At 40.7% G+C, this 17,279-nt stretch overlaps 1 protein-coding gene across 1 annotated transcript in view; it reads right to left on the bottom strand.

Moving 5' to 3' along the window:
* Positions 1-16,794, bottom strand: part of baz2ba (bromodomain adjacent to zinc finger domain, 2Ba) — a 33,272-nt gene extending 16,478 nt beyond the window's left edge. Inside the window, exons 1-12 of the mRNA XM_016675372.1 lie at positions 16,606-16,794; positions 12,407-12,598; positions 12,164-12,325; positions 11,523-11,719; positions 11,230-11,442; positions 10,472-11,098; positions 6,973-7,711; positions 6,421-6,690; positions 4,172-4,232; positions 3,923-4,031; positions 2,980-3,081; positions 437-670 (exon numbers count right to left, since the gene is read on the bottom strand). Of these exons, the coding sequence (XP_016530858.1) occupies positions 437-670; positions 2,980-3,081; positions 3,923-4,031; positions 4,172-4,232; positions 6,421-6,690; positions 6,973-7,711; positions 10,472-11,098; positions 11,230-11,442; positions 11,523-11,719; positions 12,164-12,325; positions 12,407-12,598; positions 16,606-16,792 (3,093 nt within the window). The 5' untranslated portion in view covers positions 16,793-16,794. The remainder of the gene's footprint in view (positions 1-436; positions 671-2,979; positions 3,082-3,922; positions 4,032-4,171; positions 4,233-6,420; positions 6,691-6,972; positions 7,712-10,471; positions 11,099-11,229; positions 11,443-11,522; positions 11,720-12,163; positions 12,326-12,406; positions 12,599-16,605) is intronic.
* Between the last annotated feature and the right edge of the window lie 485 nt (positions 16,795-17,279).

The following is a 17,279-nucleotide window of genomic DNA, read 5'->3' on the forward strand; positions in this document are numbered from 1 at the left end:
ATTTGAGTATTCTGCTCACTCCTGTGTCGTGGCTGAATTTCTGGGTCCCTCTAGTGAACCATTACATTATTTCACTAATGTTTCACTGAAATACATTGCATACATTGCAATTTAATTAATGCGATTTTTTTGCTTACACCTCATGAAAATATAACATTTAAGATCAGAATGTAAAATCAGACTTATAAAAAACTATTTTCATACAAAAATGTGGGGTTAATAAAAGGTATGTTTAATTCGGTAATTAAAGTAGAAGTAGGTTGTTTTTTCAAAAAGGTACTTTTCTTTTTCTTCAATGGAACAAAGCATGAGCAGGATTCCAACTCGTATCCACATCCTTTGAAAACTAACTAATATCTATTAAAAAATAAAAAATAAAATAAAAATGCTGCTGATACAGATAGAGAAACTTCTCCATCAACATCAGGGCTCATTTCCTGTTCTCACCTTGAGCTTCCAGCTTGCGCAGAAGTTTGACCTCACTGGGGCTGGGCCCTTCTGTTACGAGCTGATCGCCCACGTTGGGGGGGCGTCCTTTCCTCCGTCGACCAGCTTTGGTAACATCTCCCGCTAGCTGCCGTTCTGAGTTCGGAGGACGACCCCTGCGACCCTCCATGGCCAAAATTCGAGGAACGACCTCTTCTTCCTTCAACAGGCTCCACTGCAAACCCTGGAAAAACAAACAATGGGGAGGACAAAGTGAGCTTAAGCAGATAAATCCATTCTTTTAGTATTTAACTTTGTTTAACAAAGAAAACTGTTATATTACTAAGGACTAGCTGTTGCTTTTGTATATATATGAAAATATTATAATATACTTATAATGTAAAAAGAAAAAAACTATTACATTTGATCCCTTCTGTTTCCCTTTCCTTCAGGAATGTACTAAGTAAATCCTTTTTTTAATTTATGCTTCAAATGACACACACACACCTACTTTCTTGTTTCACTCATTACATCATAGACACAGAGTACTGCGCACAAAGTCTTTACCCACACCTTCTTTCTTTGAATTATGAATCCAAGAAGCAAGACTTTTTTTTATGCTTTACTCAAGTAGCGTTGATCAATCATTGTGCAAGCTTTCTGCAAGGCTTTTAAAGACCTTTGAACAATAGCTGCTCTTTTACTTAGTTTTCATAAAAACAATTCAAGCCCAAAATTATTTATACTCCAGGTAGAAATAAATGAAAAATATTTTTTATACAACCAAGACAATTGTTACCGATAGAAATAAGAAATGGATAATTAAACACTGTAAAATATGTATCCATATCACAATAATTAACATATCCCACACCTTTTATTTGGTTTTTAATTTAGATTTCAATTTAAAAATTGCAAGTAATATCAATATCTTTATTGATATTACAGCAAGGCTCTCATACCATCACACTAATGTTTTGCTCCCTCCACAAATTCCCTATAAGTTTCAAGTCTCCAAATAGTTAACAGTAAAAATTTAAGATTACTTTAAACCAAAACCTGGTTAGGTATAGTGTGACCTGTGTGGATATACTATACAGCTACAATGCAGCTACTATACAGCTACAATGGAACTGTATATGTACAAAACACATAGTTTTGTGCATATACAGTTTCTCTTAGGAAAATTTTCCTACCTGTTTAACTTTGTAACATTTTGTAGCTTTATAACCACAAACCTTGGTGTAACATGTTGGGATTTTATGTGACAGACCAACAAAAGGTTAGCATATAAGTGTGAAGTGAAAGAGAAAAAAAAAAGATAAATGGCTTTCACAATCTTCGACTAATGAAAGTCTGACAAAATGTAGCACGGGTTTGTGTTCAGCCCGTGTGCTACTTTGTGCTGGTTTGTTATGCAAGAACCAAATAAAATACACTAAGATTTGTGGCTAATATAACATGAAAATGTGTTGAAAGGGGTATGAATAAATTCAACAGTGTAGAATATTTATTAGGTATCATTCCCTACAGCTTAGGTGTTTTGCTGTGTGTGAGTGATTTATATAGCAGTGGTAAGGGACTAAAGAATTTAACAACTTTTTTTAAATTAGCCAAGTATTCGGATTGAACTGAAAATGAATAGGAGTGCACCAAGAAATATCATAGAGTGACAGGAGTCTCTGGAAGATTATAACCTCAACTGGCCCTGACCAGTGATCAGCTTATCAAAATTGTAAAAATAGATTTTTATCTGATCAGTAAGAACAACATATGTAAGGCTAAACTGACAACAAACACTGTTTGGTGTAGACACTGCTAGAGGCAAGAAAAATTCAACCATTTTCATTATCAGTGAGGTGTTGAAATATAAGAAGCTGTTTAAATGCAATCTATGTTTTCTTCAACATGTCTGTGGTTTATTCCAGCTGCAAGGCAAGTCAGCCAGCAGACAAGAAGGCTAAATGGGTTATGGTAAAGTTGCGTTGTTCTATCCTTTTAAGCATTCAACTTCTGTCTAGGATGGAACGTGCTGGCAGTCTACTGGGAACAATGCTAATTGCAAATATAAAATGTTAATAACACCCTGTTTTAAAGCATCTGCTTGTAGCGCATGGTGTGACAACTCCTCTGCTCCTAAAACAAAATAACTACTGACTAATAGCAGAAAGGTTATTTTAAAATTTAAGTTTAAAGGAAAAGACTCAAATGAAGCCAATCATTCAGAGGGTTTTAAACAATTAGAAGAAAGTCTGGATCATATAATACAAAATCAAAAAACAAAAAAAAAAAAGAAAAGAAAAAAAGAAAGAGGAGTGGATGAAGACTTTTTCACAGAACTGTAACATATCACTGGTCACCTGTGGAAGTAATGTCAACTGATTATTACATTCTTCATGCACAGTGAGAAGCCTATGAACCTGGACTACTGAGGGTTTAGGCTGATTCCTATCAGTGACAGTGACTGCTGCACGAAGCTTTGACGGCAGCTGGATGAAAAGATGAACAGGGATCAGGGACAGAGAGAGAGAGAGAGAGATGAAAGGCAGTCACCTGGAGTCCTTCTCTGGCTTCATAGAAGTCACCAACCCTTATCTTTGCACTGAAGCTAAAATTATCACGCGTGATGCCACTTATTCCATTTCTGGATAGATACTAAAGAAGAGAAAATAATAATGCCGTTGGTTTAGGCAGGGAGAAAAAAAAAACGAAATTAGCGACATTGAAAAGCATCTTGGAGGCACTAGACTGAAGGAAGTCTACGGCAACAGTGCGTCTGTGCAGTGCTGCTAATCATTATAAAAGCAAGGGGACAAAAAAAAAAAAGAGCAAAAGCTCTCAGGAGAGAAAAATGGATCTGACCTTGGGATGCACAATTCTGGCCCCTTTCTATTTATCTGTGGCATTGGTAGTCTTTTACTGCCTGCTGAATGACTAGAAGTGAGCGAATGTTACTGCGTAGACTTTTTTTTTTTTTTTTTTTTTTTTTTTTTTTTTTTTTTTTTTTTTTTTTTTTTTTTTGTCAGCACCATACTCTGAGGCAGTTTGGACGACTGCTATGCTTGAAATTTCAATGAAGCAAACACAGAAGACTAGACACAATTGAATACTGAGCAAATGGAGCAAAATTGTGCATCCCCCGAAACTAAGCATTAATCATTTCGGCGGCAGGGAGAGGTGAATAAATTGGCACAAGAAGTGAATCTAAGAGCACCATCTCTCACTATTAGGGTCGTGGAAAGCGGGATGGGGGTGGGATTTGAGCTGAAGCAGAAGCAGAGGCAAAGTTCTCTAATACTGATACACAAACATCTCTGTGAGCAAGCTGAATGTCCCGATATGAATTTAAACATAATCCCCTAAATCAGCGATACATGCTGTCAGCAATGACTAACATTATATGTCTTGTTATGAATCGTTTTTTTCATTGGTTTGCCCACAAATTTGCTGGTGCATCACTAATGAGACTAAATGCGGCTCAGTGCGAGCAAGATACCTTCATCACATCTGGGTACTGTCTGAGTTTCTTGCCACAGGGAGCGTAGTAGGACACCTCACCCTGCGGGCGTCCACCCACCGACTTGATTCTTGTTTCTCTCCGCCACCTAGGAGCGAAAAATAAAACAGGTGTTCACGCGGCTCGTCCTTCACACTGCACCGTGCACGAAAGCAGAACAATTTGAAGTGATAGATAAATAAGACATGTACTTCGCATATTTTCTGACTCTGAACTACTTGTACGTACCCCAACTCCAGAGGTACCATCAACTCCTTTTCATCCATCACCCTCTTCCTTTTCCCTAAACCTGTAGAGAGGTGGTGCAAACCATCAGGGAAAACTCACATATGAAGAGAAGCCAGACTTTTGTTTTTAACACAATTGCCAGCATTGTATGACAAATATAGCACTTGATCCAAATTTTACTTTGGTGGGTATGTAAAAGCTAAATACTGAAACAGAAAGATATTTAGGCAGAGGAAAATATCAAGCAGTTGAGAACAAAAAGCGCAGATGAAATACTGCAAATGTGTTGCTTCCTGGCCAGTTACACACATGTCCTGTTTTCTGTGATCTGCGTAATCTCTCATTGAATGTGGCGGAAATAAACCTTGCTGCAGTGCCAAGTAACTTGTCAGGACTCTTGGGCAAGCCCCTACAGGATTTCAGAGCTGCAGTTGAGCCATGACAACAAACTGTCTCCTTCCTGTCTTGCAAATAGGAACAAGCCCTCTTCATACTCACCTGAGTATAAAGGGAGTGTATTTCCTTTTAGGCAGCACACTTGCATTCTTTATGCATTTGATAGTATGTACAGAGCTGTTGTGGGAGCTGTGAAAAGTGACTGTACAGGGTTTTGTGCCCCATACGGCCTTACGGTTAGGTTGAAAATAGCAAACAATATTCCAGAGGGAACAACTAGGCAACAGCTTTACACCCCTTGTTTGCATGAAAATCAGGAAATTTTCCTTCTGTGTAAAATCGCACTAAGGATCAGTGGATCTCTCTAGAGTGAGGCTTTTTAAAGCTTTACTTTTTATTAAAATCCTAGCATCCCTCTGTGTCACTTTAAAAACACAAGCTGGACCTTCTATCATACAAAAAGCATGTTTCACCAAAATAGGATGAGAGGAGAAGAGAGGAATTTATTAACTTATTTTTGTCTTAAAAGGTGAATGGTGTTTTTTATTTTCTTTAATTTTTTATAAAACATAAGTGTACTTCTGTATTATTCTGTCCCACATAAATTAAATGGATTGCATGTTACAGCCTTAAGGCAAAAATACAACTACATGAGGTAAACTACATGCAATGATTAGCTTGAAGGGTAATTAGCGTTTATTTTCATAAGCACCTATTTTTCAACTTAAAATTCCTGCTTAGACTTTTTAAAAGGGGTTTCTCAGCAGAGGTTATGAACAGTTAGTATCTTACCGACATTAGGTACTCCTCATTACATCTTCCTTTTAAACAATACAAGTATGCAAAAAGGTATTTTTTGCCTAGAGGCTGAAGGTAGACTGAGCAGGGCCCAAGTAAAAGAAGATTTCAAATCAACAAATCAAACAACAAAAATGCCACCATATCTTATGTAAACTCTTTACATAATATATAAAACGTTATTTGCGTTTTATAGATTGTTGTGTAATTAGAAACGTGTTATTTTTGATGGTCTTGTGACAATGACTGTTCAAATGAAAAGCCTAAGAAAATTAAATAATTATCCCCCCGAAAACATTCTTATTAATTGCTCGAATGGTTTGGAGTTATTGTAAGAGAGAGATCCACTTCAGCCTGTAGGAACAAAACAACTGATGGTGTATCTACAGCAGAAAACATACTAACTCATCATAAACTCTCCACAAAAAAAATCAGAGCTGTCCCTTCAAGTAAAAATGTTAAGTCTGTTATCCCTCTACATTTTTGCTTGGAATTTCCTGCAGATACTTCTGTGACACTAAATAAACTTGAAGGTCAGCTTTTTGTCTGTCATGGGTTCCTTACATAAATACAAGTCAACTTCCTCAATACAAAACCCAAGTTTCTCACAAAACACGAACAAGTGCTAAATATTATTGCTACATTAAAAACATACATGCAGCACCAGAATAAACGTTTCACCTGCAGAGAAAATAGCCGGAACTAATTGTTTAATACCAAACAACGTACTCTCATATGTGCAAGCAGACCATCTTTATTATATATGATGCTGCCTCCTTCATCTGGTTTTTAGAGTCGTTGCGGAGAGCAAGTGATTTTTTTCAATCACAAATTCATCATGCTGTTAACAAATATTAACATGAAACTGTATTTTTTCCCCTGCTTCTTAAACATATATAGACTAGCCTCCACAACAGCATTTTTTGATGTGCTTCATCCTTTAAAAAAATAGTTGTCTGATGTTGACCGTCAGTACCTTTAAATCAGTTCTCACTATCTCTCTCTAACAAGGCATTGTAAGTAACAAAATAAAAAAAAACAATGCAAGGCTTTACCTAAAGGAGAAGCTAGGCTATAGGAAGAAGAGCCTGCAGAGCTGTGGTAGACCAAGGCACTGGAGCTGGTGGCAACAGAGGGACTCTTGATGACCTGTAGGTTGAGAGGGGAGCAGCTGGTGGCGGTGTGGTTGGTTGAGGTGTTCAGTAGCTCTGGACCTTTGGTAAGCCTGCGAGGAGTCATCTCCTTTTTGGATGATCCAGAGGGCAGCAGCTTTAACTCCTTCACTTTCTTTCCTGAAATGTCGCTGTCAGAGTTGCTGTCAGACTCTGGAAATGGAACATGAGAATCAAGAAAAAGGGAATTAGTTAAACATTATAGAGAATCGAATGGGGGGGAAAAAAAATCTAGTGAATTTCAAGTTTGTTCTTAATTTTGATGAATTTGATGAATGGGAGAGGGGGGGAGACTTTTCCTATATTGGGCCTTCTGATCACCAATCATTGGCAGTCAAATGAAAATTGGTGGATTTTAATTGACTCGTGTAGGGCTGGTTATTAAAAATGTTCATTCTTAGTTATGTTTAGGTTGTACGGAAAGACAATCCCTACCTGAGAGACTATCATCAGAGTCCTCTTCATCCTCCTCTTCGAGGTCATCGTCCTCATCATCGTCGTCGTCATCTCCTGAGTCGTCCGATTCCTTGTTGGCTGGAAGACCAGCTGTGGGGTTACACGTTCCAGGGATTCCCACGCCAGGAATTCCAACCCCAGGGATACTAACCCCAGGAATCCCAACACCAGGTTCTCCTCCTCGAAACAAATCTACCAGAGACTGCACCAGATGATTCTGAGAGAAGCCCTTCCAGGCAGCTAAAGGGTCTGCTTGTCCCGGCGCTGGTGTCTGCCCTTTAACCTTGGGCGTCTTGCTTTTTCTAGATGTATGGCCCGTGGCATGGGGTGAGGTAGTTGGAGGCTGCGATGGAGGACCAGCCTGGGCACTCGCTGGGGTCCTACTTGGCCCTGTGCTCAGATTGACAGGCATCGACCCAGCGTCTGAGTTGGGCTGAGGGGACCTGCCCTGAGAGGCAGCGTCTTTGCGAGGTTTGGTGATGAGGGCCAAAGGTGTGTCCTGAGTGGTGCTTTGGATGACTCCATTTGGGTGATGGGGTTCGGGGAGACCCAGCAGGGCACTTGAAAGGAAGAGGTTGGAGTGATTGTTCTGGGGTGGAGTAGGCGGAACAGGTGGCAATGGCGGTGAAGACAGCGACGTCCTTTTCGGGGATTTGTTTGGCCCCTGCTGCTGCTTCTTTTGCTCAGCTGGGAATGTCTGCCCTTGGGACATGAGAGTCTGAGGAGAAAAAGGGAGGTAGAGATCAAGGAAAAGCGAGGAGAAAGGGGGCGGGGGAGATGCAGAATGTAAGGAACAAAAAGAGGTTACAGAAAAAAAAAAATTAGAAGAGAAACGGGACAAAGTGGAGCCACTCTAGCTGTCAGTTCGCATTGCTTTGGATTGTTTGAGCAGGTGACAAAACTACAATGCTGAACAGTGGTACGGTTAACTGTGTCTAAGCCTCTTTTTGGGAAACAAAAAGAGCATAAAAGCAATAACCAAAGACATTGTTATCGGCCAAGTTCGCAAAAAAAAGACACTGTGCATTCTACTAAAACTGTAATTACTTGTCTGCGCATTTGAAAAGCCAAACATTCGTTATCATCCATTCGGACGGGCATGTTTGCCTTTTCTGTACCGATGACAAGTTTAGTTCAATCTGTGTTTAAGCAAAAGCAGGTTAGACTTTTATGCTGCACTTTCAACTGGATGTGATATGAAGTGAAACAAATCAATTTCACAGACCATGAAATACAGTAACAGTGCTAAAACCACAGGGGGAATTTAGCTCAGTGTAAACTTCTCTGCCTGCCGAAACAAAAAAGGAGAAGTGATTTTCACAAAATAAGAAGATCTCAATACGTTTATGCAATTCATTATAGTCCTTTCATTTGGGAAAAATGAAATCTTTGCGGCAAAGGGCCAAAAAAGTCAATCTTAAAAGAATTTCGTCTGAATTAACTGCAAATAACGCTGCAAGAAGTGCAATACAATGGAGATTAAACTAAAACCAATAACCCGTTTATCAACAGGCTATTCAAAAGCAAATGTGAGCAAAGCAAATCAGTCAAAATTGAGTAATCAAAACAAGGAAGACTGTAACATTAAATTGATTATACAGCTTAATGAGCCAATGATGAAAGGAGGTTTCAACATGTTTAGCTTGTAGCACCTTTAAATGCCTGCTAAGATGCTGCAATGGACACTTTAACTTACTCAGTTGTAGAGGAAAACAACTGGAATCAACAAACAGATTATAACTACCTAGCAAACTGCACAAAATAACAATGTGAAGTTCCAGCAAAGCAGGCAGACATTAATGAAAATTCATTAGGCCATTTCAAATACTACATCATCCATGCATTCTGAAAATGTTCTCCCAAAAGCACAGAAATATCTCATTCATAAAGACCAACTTCTTTCATAAATAACCCCGTCATCCATCCATCCAGCCAGCCATCGTGCTGATAACTTTTCCACTTCATGTCTATTTGATTCTAAAAATTCAAATAGACATGAAACTTTACAGCAAGGCCTCCTCTGATGTACAGTGCTGGCCACATTTATTGGAGTACCACTAAAGATGTGTAAAGTAAATGTATCTTTGATTGTGGCAGCATAGTCTTACATGACTTTTAATACAAATACAATTTATTTAGTGGGTGAATTCTCATACTAAGAAATAATACTTTTTAACAGAATTACCATTGGCACACTTCAACATCCCTTTCTGTGCTTTATATAGCTCCCTTTTAGCAATTGCCAATAATAATAAAATTTTCGAAGGTTGGTGCTGATAGAGGATTTTTGACCACTTTATTTTGCACATCCTTTATAGGGTGTTTCTTCCAGGTTTTCTATGGGATTTAGGGGCCTGAGATGGTGATAAGGTTTGTTAACAATTTATGAATTGATTTGGCCACATGTGTTTGATTCTCATTATGGCGAGAGACTAAATGATGACGTATTTTCTATTTAAGGGGAACAATCTATCAGCTATTTTGTGAAACCCCCTGATATTTCAAAAGGTTTGATGCTGTGCAGTCTTACAAGGTTCTCAGGGATTTTTAGAAAATAAGTTTCCTCATGTTTATCTTTTCTTTCATGCCGAACCCACCTGGAGGGTTGAGGCAAGAAAAATCTTAATCTTAGTCTTCTGCAACCACAGGATAAGATCCCAGTTAAAGTCGCAGACATCCTTATGTTTGTGATGGTTTAATAAAAAAGGCTTTTACCTGGCATAGCTTAATGTTAGTCATTTGGCACTGAAATAACATCTAATGGTTATCAATGAAGTCAAGAAAGTTCTAAAGTACTTCAGTGGTAAGCTGTGGAGATATTGTACCTCCACTTCTATAGCACTTGCTGAAACTGATAAACTTAAAACAGCGTAGATTAAAAAAACAAACAAAAAACAAAAAAAAACAAATCTTAGGTAAAATTACTTTAAAGCAACTGTTTGAGGTCTCAATACTTTAGGGTCAGTAATTTTATAAATGAAAAAACTATATCTTACAATTACATTTATCCGCTTTGGATAAAGTTGGATTTTTTAACTTCGGCTAATTTACACATCTTTAACAGAGAACACTTTTAAAATGCTGTGAAACTGCAGTCACTCCTGTGAAGACATAAAGATTTACTTTCTTCTTAGGCATGTATGTTCCCTTGTGAATGTCTGTGAGCTGTTTGGGTTTTCTCTTGAAAAATGTAGTGACTGGCTAAAAGGTTTAACGAAGTGCAGGTTATCTGATAGTAATGATGAAGAAGGGAGATAATTATAGCTGCGGGTCTAACTGTATGCTCAGCTTTAGTGAATAATTTCATTACAGTCAATTTGCCGAGGATAACTTTGTTCACTAAAGCTGGATGTGCAGCTGTGATTCTCTAGATTGCTTCTCACAACATACAATGTGGTAACTGCTGTGTCTTTGTGTGAATATAGGGAGGGGAGAAAGAAAAAAAAGACATTCAACTGCAATCATCAGGCAGGCCTACCTGTTTGAGCCTGAACTCGCTGATCTGTGCCAGTGAAGCCTCCAGCTGTTTTTTCTTGTTGGATTTGGCGGCACTGGACACGGCGTGCCTGGGTGGCTTCAACGACGACTTCTGCGGGCTCGTTAAAGACGAGGTCAAACCAAAAGGTTTTGGGGAGGTAGATGCCAGGAGGGTGGAGCGGGGTGGAGAGGGGACGGACAGGGGCTTCGGGGAGGAGCAGAGGGAGAGAGGGAGGTGTTGGGGGGAGGAGGACGGCAGCAGTTTGGGAGGTTTGGGAGAGGCAGTGCTGGACAGTGCTCTTGGGGAAGTGGTGAGAGCTATAGGGGAGGAGGTTGGTGACGGCTCCCGACGAGGCTGGGTGAGGAGTGCGAGAGGCTTAGGGTTGGCGGCCAGGCCAGTGGACTGAATCACACTGAAGTGTTGCTGCGGCCCTTCAGTCCGGGTCCTGGAGCTCTGCAGGCCCAGAGGCGAAGTTTGGGACAAGGTGGGCGGGGAGACAGAGCAGGGTAATGGCACAAGAGTTGGGGGGTTGGAGGGCACCTTCTTAGCTTGGTTGTCCTTTTTGACCTGGACCTCCCTAGAAAGTGACCGTTCACTCTTTCCAGTTCCAGTGCTTGGTAATAACACCTGAGGAGGACAATCATCAGAAAATTATTAGATCAAACGGGATGGCAACTTATGATAATATACATTAAATAAATAAAGACGGTGGACTGCACATTAACGTTTAGCCTCGATTGTTCTTATTTCATCTTTACCTTTGCCTTCTTCTTTATCCGTTTCTCAGATTCTGAAAGTTCACTCTGCTTGTCATCTTCTTCATCATCCTCCTCGTCGTCGTCCTCATCCTCGTCTTCCTCTGCGAGGTCTTCCAGATCGCTGCTGAGAGAGCCGTCGCTGGAGCTGTCCGAGGACGTGCCTGATTCACTGTGACTCGCCAAAGAAGCCCCCGCCGGCTTCCTCCGAGACTTCTAAATGTAAAACAGTAAGAATCAGCCTCATCACGTCATGAGATTTCTCTCTGAAGAGAAGACTTGATGTAAGCACTAACCTTCTCTTTAGGCTTTACAATCGTCTTTTCCACCAACTCTGATGGGTTGTTCTCAGGGCTGCTACGGTGAATATTAGACGGATCGGAATTTCTGGTCGGCTTTGTTGGTGCCTGAACGGGAGTCGGACTCGCAGAATAGCTCCCTGATTGTGTGGTGGGAGGACAGACCCCACTTCCATTCACTGCACCGTTCACCCCTGGAAGCGCAAAATCTGCCGCATTACTGATCAGCTTCATCTTTTCTGAGAACTTTGGCAACAAGGGGATAATTGAATATCTGGAACTAACTGCAGAATGGAATGAGGCTAATAAAAATATTGATTTATACATGTATCTCATCAAATGTGCTTGGCCGTACGAGGCACAAGCCCAACATGAATGGTTTACATAATAAAAGATAAATTAAAAGATACTGTGAAATTAAAAGAGCACAAGAAACAGAGATTACGAGAGGGAACACGAGGGAAAGAGCCAGAGAAAGAAGTTAATAGAATGACTAAGTGAGCAGTGGAAGTCATTAAATCTATCTTGAAACAGGGAAAATCTCATCATAGGGCAAAGTGGATTTAGGTTGTGGAGGAAGACAGAGTGTGGAAGAAGAGAGACAGATCAATGAAGGGGTCTTTAGCAAACTGCTGTACCTTTAGGCGGGTCGTGGCTATTTTTGCCAGGCGTCCTGATCTGAACAGGACTAGTGTTGTGATTGGGCTGAATGTGGGGGGCGAAGAAAGGAGGAAAGCCGATGAAAGAGGGGATAAAGGCAGCAGCTCCGCGTCCGTGGGCTTCAGCAGCTCGCCACCACTCTGAGAGGAGCGGAGGGTTAATTAGTGGTGTGATTTTATTTCCAAGAACTATTGCCAGGAATTCAAACCTTTTCTGCTTACCAGTCAGCGCTCCTAACTGTGGGTGGGCAGCCAGAGCAGCTGACATCCCAATTGAGCCCAGGCCTCCAAACTCGGGCCTGCCCGCCCCGGCAGTGTAGAGGGCTCCAAAGGCAGGGTGGTTCACCAGAGGGAAGGCACTTGACAACGTGGAGCCAATGAAGGGCTGATCTCCCGCTCCTCCAAACAGTCGGCCTTAGATAGACGTAAACAAAGGAAGGAAATGTTTTAAAGAACTACTCACACAGCGACAGGTGTGCATAATCTCTCAGTGCTTTGACTGCTTACAGTCAACAGACACAGAAAATGTAAAACTCCTTTCTTTTTGCACAATAAAACCACAAATCAAATGTTCGATATTCTACTTAACACATTACAAGTACTTTGACAGTTGCCATGAGAATCACATTTCTTGCTGGCTCTGATGTTATTTCTAAGCTTCAGTTTACCATTGTGAATACACCATCTTACACCGTTTCATACAAAAAATAAACTTGGTTGCTATTTAAATTTTTCCATCCAAGAAATTAAAGTGTTAATACTGATCTACATTGAAGAACTTTACAAAATCTCCTTGTCCACTTGTTAAATGTTTCTAATTTTATTTTCACAGAGAAACCCTAACCCTTTTAATGTCCTGAAGTTGGAATCGACAGGATGAGAAGGCTAGGCTTAAACGTTTTTCGATGGTGTCGTTGTTTTTGACATTACTAAAGAAACGACATACAGGATGGCTGTTTTCTATTTATTTAAGAAAACACTGAGTTTTGATGGACTGAAAACTGCACAAAATTTCAACTGCACAACATACACATGCTTCAGCTTAATGCTTGCAAGTATATGATAAAGCATTCACCTGTTTCAGTACAGATCTACCTGCATTGCTGATGTATCTTTTGCTTAAAGTCAGTGTCACCATATGTTGCAAACTGAAAATGCCTGGACAACCTCAGACAGAAAAAAAAAAAGAGAATCATCTATATAAGGTGTAAAAAGCAAACCTCCTTCCATCCTTTTGGCATTCAATTCCAGCTCAGAAGAATACTTCATCAACATCATCATCGTCTAGCGTTTTCCTGAGCACAAACATTTCTGGCAGGGGCGACTGCCACGTATTACCTCCTCCCAGAGTCAGATGCAATTTGGTGTGAGCATATTTCATGCAAATTCAATTTCTATTCCAGAAAAGGAAAGCAAGCCTGTCTGATGCCTCTGCATAAGCCAGGTAATACACAAGTAAAAAAAAAAAAAAAAGTTTAAAAGAAAAAAAAAAAAAAAAAAATGGAAAAAAAATAGAAAAGAGAAAAGTGATGACTGTAGAAAAGGAAAGTGTTGTGCTCAATGCTGCAGATGAAAATGTCAAACTTCTATACACATGCACACATCACAGAAATGTGGAGCAAGTGACACCGGGAGCACAACATTTCCTGATCTAATGCAGTCAAGCATATAATAACAGGGTCAGTTATAAATGCTCTTTACGAAAGGAAAATCTAAAAATGAACATGGACAGAATCTTGGGGTATTTTTAGGTGTGAACAAACTGTCTGTGGTTATGTGGCCTTGCCAGCATCCTGGTGTGTGACATATGAGAGTGTAGCCCTTTGTGCTGGCTTCAAGGTCCTTCTCTGCCACGAGACAGCAAATTCTGCCTTTTGAATGTCATTAGAATATGCTGAATATGTATATGTGCCCGCCTTGCCAGCGTCAGCTCGTGGATACGAAGATAAACGACTCCAACCCAACTCCCCCCCACACCCTCCCCGCCCTTAAAAAAGGGCCGGCCACGGCATTCACTTACGCCTAGGGTGCCCACCTCTCCCCCACTCCTCTGCACCCTTCTTTCATTCTAGGCAACACAAAGTGACATCTGCAAATGCCTTTTCAATATTAATGCAGGCTTCCAGAAGGCGAATAATTAAATCTAAAAATCTGAAGTGGGAGAGAGGCATGGGAAAGACATACCTCGGATTACCTACTCACTCTTCCTCACGCTGTGTCTCTCTGTTTCTCACTCTCACTCCCTCGCCCTGTTTTTCATTCCGCTTCAATCCTTCCTCCGCTCTGACAAACTGCACCGCCTGCTTTTTTTCATGTTTGGATGCTGCCGAAGGGGGATTAATTTGTTGTTTGTTGCAGTCAATCAAATTTCCACAGACAGATTTAAGTTAATTGCATCCGTGAGTTGATCCCATAAGGAGAGAGCGCTACAAGCGCTGATCAGCTTTTATTTATTCTCCAAGTGATATCCTCATCAATGACACATGCAAACAAAGTCAGTGCTCTTTTTGTGTGTGTGTGTGTGTGTGTGTGTGTGTTCTTCAGATTTTATTTTCTTAAGTCTTGCTGGCGAAACTGCAAAGAACCTTGAACCAATGTCTGTGATACACACTGCAATAACTACAGATGTTTCCTGTTGTAAGTGAAAATGGTTCTCTTTACATAAAACAGAGTAGAAAGGAAAAGAGGATGATTTCACCTTTTTTTTAAACAAACAGTCATAAATATAGTGGGTTGCAAAATTATTTATACTCTTTTGAGTTTTCTGTAGTTCCTTTTGTACCACAGTGAGATCTCTAAAGCTTGAAATATTATTCTATTATCTCACCGTTCTTCAAACTTCACAGCTTTTTTTCTGACTGGTCCATCATGTTTCTTGGTTCTTCATGATGCGATTTCTTCTATACTGTTCTTTAATGAATCTCTGAGCACTCCACAGAACAGCTATATTAACTATTAACTAATTAGGTGACTTCTGATTGTAACTAGTTATACTGGACGGGGGTGAATTTTAAGGAATGACACAATTATTTACATTTTTATTTGTATATTAGGTAGTTTGCAATTTTTCTAGCACTTCACAATTTTTGGTATATCTCACAGGATATCACTAGAGATGATTCATCAAAATGTGAAGCACCGTATACATTATTGTAAGACACTGCACTGCACATATCTGAGGTGAAGTTTACAAATGCTTTCCAAGAAAATATTTTAAGAAAAAGGCCTGGCTTGCTAGATTCTCACAAAGTAGGTAAAAGTTTAGAGCCAACACTCTGCCTCTAAGCCTTTCATCCAAATCTAAAAATCGCTTATCTAGAAAATCTGAGCACACATAGAAGTACAGAGGGATAAGAGGGATGCATAATGCATTAGAGGAAGATGCTCCTAATGGCTTCTTCTTCGTTTTGGGCAACACTGAGGATCCTGACGGCAACACAAGGGGCTTTATTTTGCTCTCTCCCCACTTCCTCTACTTGTAACAGAGAGGGGGCAGGGGGGAAAACACACTACAATCACAGAGAATGTTGGATATCATATTTCCTACTTAGAGCAATTGTAAGTGTGTGCAGTTGCGTCTATAAAGATATAAAGCAGGACTATAAGAAAAACAGCAGCACATTAGGAGATGAGGAGAGAGAAAAAATATGAGCGCAGAGGAGATATCTGGATAACACCTAGACATACAAACACATTTACACACACACACACACACATGCAAAAACAAAGACACACACTCCTCTTTGCCTAATGGCTTTGACCATAACACAGAAAGGAAGCTGGAGGCCGGACAGGGCTGACTAGACACTGAGTGGCTAACAAATGTTAAATCATGCAGGCAGAGGCTCTTTCTCTCTCTCTCTCTCTCCATCTCACACGTAGATGCACACACACACACACACACCCACACACACATCTACGCACACACACGCACACACACACACGCATGCATGCGTGCACAGTGGCGTGCTGAGCCTGACTCTGAGGCAGCTGGAGCCAGAGAGCTGAAGGTTGTCAGGAGACATGGCAAAGCATGTGTGTGTTTCTCACACAAAAGAGCCCCCTAATTGTTTGGGATTCATTAATGCAGCAGCTTTTCAATTGCAACCCAAGCTGTCAGGACACACACAAAAAAAAAAAATCCTCGGAGCTGGGAGAGAGGTGTATTCACACCGACTGCAAAATAACTGTATAATTAATACTGGGGGAAACTAATTTTTTCATGGTAAAGAAATGAGGATGGATTCTGAATGCTATCAAGACATGAAGGTGACCACATTTAGAGTCCCTCTCACGGATGTGTGATCACTGTTTACATTGCGCGTCGGCATTTCTCTTGTGTTTTTTTTGTTTTGTTTTGTTTTTGAAAGACACAGGATTGACACATAAGGGGAGGTGGGGAGAGGGGAACGGTTTCTTACCAGAGGTGTTGAGGGTGGATCCCAGTGCTGATGGGCTCGGGGCCAGGCTGCTCTTAGAGTGGGGCGCAGGCGATGACGAAGAGGAAGAAGAAGAGGAAGAGGAGGAGGAAGAGGAGGCCGCAGGGGAGGAGGTGTGAGCAGCAGACAGGGTGGGCGCAGGGGAGGCCAGCCGCTCTCCAGACTCCATATCTGTCAAACACAATCCAATCAGCAGGGTTACAATAGCAAAGCACATCTACAGAAACACACACACACACACACACACACCCTCACACACAAATGTATACCGTCACACCTACACGCACGCACATGCACACACACAAACACACCCTGACACTTTTCCTTTCACATCTCACTTCCCCTGAACAATATTTCTATTTAGCCATGCTCACTGGCTCCCAGCCTCTATTGATTGAATACGGGGTACGATGGAGGGATGACATGTTTAAGGACTGTGATAACGGACAGCGGAGCAAAGCAGGGCTTTTACATTTTGATGCAAAAGTAAAATAAAGCGTGAAGAAGGTGCTTCCTTGACAGGACAGTTTGCCTGATGAAGTGGGATGTTTCGGAGCGACACAGGTCAGAGGAAAAACTCGAGCTCAAATAGACAAATAACACATTTGTCACTTTTCTTTGCCATTCCGTCCCGTCTCTCTGATACGCGGGAGCAC

Source organism: Poecilia formosa, unplaced genomic scaffold (assembly GCF_000485575.1).
Source record: "Poecilia formosa unplaced genomic scaffold, Poecilia_formosa-5.1.2 Scaffold113, whole genome shotgun sequence".
NCBI classification, from domain to species: domain Eukaryota; kingdom Metazoa; phylum Chordata; class Actinopteri; order Cyprinodontiformes; family Poeciliidae; genus Poecilia; species Poecilia formosa.